The following is a 6,000-nucleotide window of genomic DNA, read 5'->3' as shown; positions in this document are numbered from 1 at the left end:
GCAGTTAAAAAGGTCTGATAAAAATGCCCCTGTTGTCCCAGTGCTTCCCAGAATTCCCAGTTCCAGGAGAGACAAGAAGACAGACAGAGACCCAGACACTGACACCCAAACACACAGAGACAGTGAGAGAGAGGGAGTGTGAGAGAGAGAGCTTACCTCTGCTTTGACTTCGTCTACCAGCCGCGCTTGTGACCACACGGCACTCCTTTCACACAGCCACTGAACGAAAAGAGAAAAGAGAGAATCTAGTGAGCCTGAGGGAGGGAGAGAGAGAGACTGGAAGAGAGACAGAGAGAGAGAGAGCACGGGAAGGAGAGGGAGGGAAGAGAGCAAGGGAGGAGGAGAGAAGGAGGAGGAGAGGAGAGAAGAGGGAGGGAGCACGATCACTTGTTCCTCTGACGGAAACTCACGACTTGACTCTGGAGGAGAGAGAGTGAGAGAGAGAGACAGAGAGAGAAAGGAGGGAGGGAGGGAGGGAGAGAAAGAAAGAGAGAGAGAGAGAGAGAGAGAGAGAGGGGGAGGGAGGGAGAGAAAGAAAGAAAGAGAGAGAGAGAGAGAGAGAGAGAGAGAGAGGAGGACAAGAGAGAACAGAGGAGTGTAGGGAGTGAAGAAATAAACAAATGAAAATCCCGTCATTAATTGGCAAGCACAGTGACACACAGACAGGACAGTGGCTAACAATCCACTCCCTATGTACACACACGCACGCACAAGCATGCGCACGCACACACACACAATACCCTGCCTATGCACATCCACCCCATGTGCACGCACGCACATGCACACGCACGGCCGAACGCGCGCACGTGCGTGCACATCTCCAAACACACACACACACACTCAGCACTTAACTTTATTAAAGCTTTCAGTGGAGCCACCACTCCAGTGTGAATCACGCATCAAAGTGATGACAAGAGAATGAGGGAATGAAAGAGAGAGAGAGAGACAGACAGAGAGAGAGAGAGAGAGAGAAACTAGAAGCAGTGCTCTTCCGAGCACAGGTCTCCACCAGGTCAGGCATGTAATGTGTTTTACATAAGTCGGCCTCCTGATGGCGCTATAAAAGGCTGATGTAAAAAATGCAGGGAAAAGGTTTTACCTTGGCCTCTAAGGAGTGCGCATACAAAGTTTGACACTAATCGGTGGAGTTATAGGTGAAAACATGAATCGGCCTGTTATAGCGCCACCATGAGGCTGATTTGATTTTTCTTAAGTGGCATTTATTCCTCTGCCTATTGGGAATGTGCATGCACAATTTCACCAAAATCGCACACTGCGTTCAGGATTTCAGGCATTTTATTCAAAACTGACCAATCCTGCAAACTTTGAAAGCCATCCATGTCGATCACATGACTGTAGAGATACTGTCTACTGATTTACGTGATTTTTGGACAAAATCTGTAGGAGTACTGGCAAAAGTTAGTTTTGCAAAAGTCGGCCTCCTGGTGGCGCTAGAACAGGCCCATGTGAAATATTTGGGGCAGAGGTTCTGAATTGGTGTCGAGGGAGTGTGTGTGCACAGTTTGGCAGCGACCGGGCCAACGGCGCCGGAGATTAGCTGGTAACGGACAAACGGACGGACGGACGGACGCACGGACGGACGGACGGACGCACGGACGGACGGACGGAGGGGAAAACATACTCTCCCTCAGCCTTCGGCTGGTGGAGACAACAAACAGAGAGAGAGAGAAGGGGAGAGAGGGAGAGAGCGGTTGAGAGGGAGAGAGACATGGGGACAGAGAGAGAGCAAGAGAAAGATGGGGATGAAGGAGATGAGGGGGGAGAGAGGGTGAGAGGGAAGAAGAAAAGAGGGGAAGAGAGTGATGGTGAGATGAAGGAGAGGAGAGGGGGAGAGAGAGGGGAGGTAGACAGGAGACAGGCAGGAGTGTGAGTGTGTGGAAACACATTGTTTGTAATGCAACGCCGCTCTCACACACAGGGGAGGTCCTGTCATATCCTATCCAGAGGTGCACGCAGTAAATAACCTCCATTTAACTCTTAGACCCTTGAGGATCCATTTGGGTACTTTTTTATCTTAGTTACATTAACAGCCTATTCAAACACACAAAGAACCTGCACCCGCACGACACACTCACTTGTACTGCACATACAGTGCACAGATTTAGCGGTTACTTTAGCTTTATCGTAGCCAGATAAGTTTCGCTAGTACCAGTAGGCTTTGCTATTTTTGCATGTACTGTATAACAAACGCATGCAACATGTGGTGCACACAAAAGTACAAAGAAAGAAAGAGAGAAAGAGCGAAAGAAAGAAAGAAAGAGAGAAAGAGAGAGAAAGAAAGAAAGAGATAGAGACAGAGACAAGAGGGGGCGCCCGCTGGCCTACTGGTCCAGGCGCATACACCTGACAGACTGTCGCCGGTTCGATTCCCGATCGTACGGCCATTACTGCATGTCACTCCCCATCTCTCTACCCATTTCCTGTCAGTCTACTGTCCTATCAATAAAGGCATACAGGGCAGGCACCCCCAAAAAAGAGATAGAGACAGAGAGAAAGAGACATTGTCACATCAAATATCTATATTATGCATACAGTACATATGCATACTGTATTCTTTTTTAGGTTTTAGAAAAGTTTTTTACTGATTAGTTGTGTGGTCTACCTATGTTATTATTTCTCTAGATTGATATTCCTATGCATTTGTTGCATTGTTGTTGATGTACTAACGTATCTTGCTTATCATATTGACATAGTTTAAACTGTAAACTGCAAACACAGTATGCCAGAGTAGACTGAGGAGAGAGAGCGGTAGGTGATAGTAGGCTGAAGATAGAGATATGTCCATAGAGGTAGAGTAGGCTGTAGAGAGAGACGTCCAGAGGGAGGTGTAGGTGATAGGGTAGGCTGTAGGGAGAATGTGGGGAGCGTTCATTGAGGCAGTAAAGTGGCATTGTGTAACAGGATACCACACATAACTCTTTTACTGCCTGGATCACCACTGCTGTTCCCTGCATAGCAAGGCTTTTGTCCCCCTCCAACCTCCTCCATCGCTCTCCTTGTCTGTCTGTCTGTCTGTCTGTCTGTCTGTCTGTCTGTCTGTCTCTCACTCTCTCTCTCTCGCACACGCTCACATGCACGCCAGCACACAAGGACTCGCTCCCTCTAATCCCAACAATTTAAGTAATTATCCATTTTGAGATATAATCGTGGGAAATGGTCAGAAAACATGTAAAACAAGCAAACAAACAAAAGTGGCTTTTCGTGAAGTTGACGAGGCATCAGGCAGCACCTCCACCATATGTCCCACACCATCCCACACACCATCCAGACCAAGAGCCTTTTATACCTGATGACCAGCGTTGCCAGATTTTGCAATAGAGGTAAGCAACCAGGTCTATGAAAATTGAAGAGACGCGTTAGTTTATGCAGGCCAGCTGTAGTCAGCTGTGAGTCAGCTCTGTTCTCATTCCTCATTCTCATATCTGCTGGTCATTACATCACATGACTGCCATAATGCTTGCTTTCTCTACATACGCTTGGTTTCCGAAGCTTCTGAACATTTGCTGCTAGCTGCCTCCTCCTCCACCCCAGCCTCCACCTTTCACAATGAGTTTGCCTAGATCAAATACTTGTGATTGTCTGACTAAGTTACATGTCAATGTATAAGCTCAAATACTGTGATTTTGACTGAATAAGTTACATGTCAATGTATTGCTATTGTTCTGCTATTTGTATCCCTGTGGGGCGTATTGCTTTGCGTTCCCTGGTTTTGCTTAGCATGCTCAAAAAGCAAGCACACAATTCAGGGAACATCTCAGAACGCGGAGCCCTTTAAAGCCAAGATTAACTGTATTCCATTTATGCAATAAATGGTTAAATCTACTTTGACGTGAATGTTCCTGACTAAACAAGCCCAAAAGAAGTGACTAGGCCACATGAGCACTCTAAACCTATACATACAGTAAATCGGCTATTTGAAAATAGCCAATCTACAAGCTCGCAACATGTCGTGATCAGACGCAATGTGAGCTTGCTCTGCTATTTTCAAAAACATTCTTGAAAAAAGTGACAAATGTGGAATATTTTTAAAGCACTTTAACAACACAAATATAGTACGGGGCCGAGGTGCCTGGCACAACATATTTTCAGATGGAGGTCCGTGGACAAATACATTGTAATTTGGGGGGTCCTTGACATGAAAATGTTTGAGGACCACTGTTTCAAACAACATTAGGAAGAAAGCCTCCCATAGTGGCTTATAATAAGCGGACATGGCAACCCTGCTGATGACATGAGAGCCTGCTGTCGATACAGCAGACTGGGAGGTTGTAGGCTACTGGAGAGGATCACAGACCCTGCCTCAAGGGCAGGCTTTATTTAAAGGGAATTCACAACCAACCTAGATCCATCTTCCCGAGGGGCCTGCTTAGTGCTTACTCATATACCAGCCCTGGAGTCAAGAAAAGAGTCGGAAATAGACCGGCACTACAACTGGCCTGCCCATTCCGCAAGTCCAACCCCACGGATCAGCTAGGGATGTCATTGTTTATTATTAGGCCGCCACAACCGTTTCCGGCCTTTCTCCGATTCCAGGGGGAGTATAATGTACTGTCAGAGCAATGGATGGTGAAAGAAAGAAAGAAAGAAAGAAAAAAAGAAAGAAAGAAAGAAAGAAAGAAAGAAAGAAAGAAAGAAAGAAAGAAAGAAAGAAAGAAAGAAAGAAAGAAAGAAAGAAAGAAAGAAAGAAAGAAAGAAAGAAAGAAAGAAAGAAAGAAAGAAAGAGAGAGAGAGAGAGAGAGAGAGAGAGAGAGAGAGAGAGAGAGAGAAAGAGATACAGAGAGAATACATATCAAAGTGTTTGTTTGTATGTGTAAGCGGCTAAGCGTATACTGTTCATAATGCATAAGCACTTTGGTGTGTAAAAGGTTTCCATCGATCCAGCTGATCTTATAGGCCGGTGATTGACATATCAAACGGGGAGAAAGCTTCTCCAGGAACACTCTAGCCGTCGGCCAATCAGGCGCGAGGAAACAGCAGTTCCACCAAGCTGTCACTCCCACTCTGAAGAGGCCCCTGAACGGACTCCAGTTACATCACCATGAGTATTCTGGAAGGTGAAGGTTCCCAGACACTAGCACACTCACTGTAGTTACACTCTCACACACACACACACACACACACACACACACACACACACACACACACACACACACACACACACACACACACACACACACACACACACACACACACACACACACACACACACACACACACACACACACACACACACACACACACACACACTGTAGGTAATTAAGATCGGTTACCATGGAGAATTGGAGAAGCCGTTAAAGTGGATTGATTGTGTAATGGAAATCAGTGATGTGGGTTTGTGTGTGTGTGTGTGTGTGTGTGTGTGTGTGTGTGTGTGTGTGTGTGTGTGTGTGTGTGTGTGTGTGTGTGTGTGTGTGCGTGCGTGCGTGCGTGTGAATGTGCGTGTGCGCGTGGTTATAGCCTTCCAAGCCTGCTATCTGTGACCTTGGTCTTTCTAGCTCAAAGCAGCGGCGGTCACATCCAGGTCACATGCGCAGACTGTCATATTCTAATCCCTCTGCTTTGCAAACTAACGTTTTGTTTTCTAAACACTGTTCCACCATGAGAGCACGCCTTCACATCACTCTCAGAGACCACACCCTCATGCATTCACCTGGAGCTGTGTGTGGCAAAGAAAGAAAGAAAGAAAGAAAGAAAGAAAGAAAGAAAGACTATCACAGTACCTGTGGAATTCCAGGTTGATCCAGCCACTGAGCAGAGACAGCGCTGAGGGTGAGGCCAAGTCTGTAACACAACAGTACAATGTTAGCAGTGTTTATGTCATCACCGTAGCTGCCAGTGCCAAAGACATCTCATAAAACAACACAGGGATGGGAACGTATTGTCAGTCTAGACGCCGGGGCCAACACCTGTGAGGAAAAGAGCGCCACACCCACTTCACTAATATACACAAAGACATGGGCAGACAGATGTGCAGAGATG

At 46.5% G+C, this 6,000-nt stretch overlaps 1 protein-coding gene across 1 annotated transcript in view; it reads right to left on the bottom strand.

Moving 5' to 3' along the window:
- aopep (aminopeptidase O (putative)) overlaps window positions 1-6,000 on the bottom strand; it is a 132,446-nt gene that overhangs the window by 66,535 nt on the left and 59,911 nt on the right. Inside the window, exons 12-13 of the mRNA XM_080738633.1 lie at window positions 5,742-5,802; window positions 157-219 (exon numbers count right to left, since the gene is read on the bottom strand). Of these exons, the coding sequence (XP_080594759.1) occupies window positions 157-219; window positions 5,742-5,802 (124 nt within the window). The remainder of the gene's footprint in view (window positions 1-156; window positions 220-5,741; window positions 5,803-6,000) is intronic.

Source organism: Nannobrachium achirus (genome assembly GCF_963921795.1).
Source record: "Nannobrachium achirus genome assembly, chromosome: 12".
Taxonomy (NCBI): Eukaryota; Metazoa; Chordata; class Actinopteri; order Myctophiformes; family Myctophidae; genus Nannobrachium; species Nannobrachium achirus.
The sequence above is the reverse complement of the archived record's forward strand: the minus strand, read 5'-3'. Positions and strand labels throughout refer to the sequence as shown.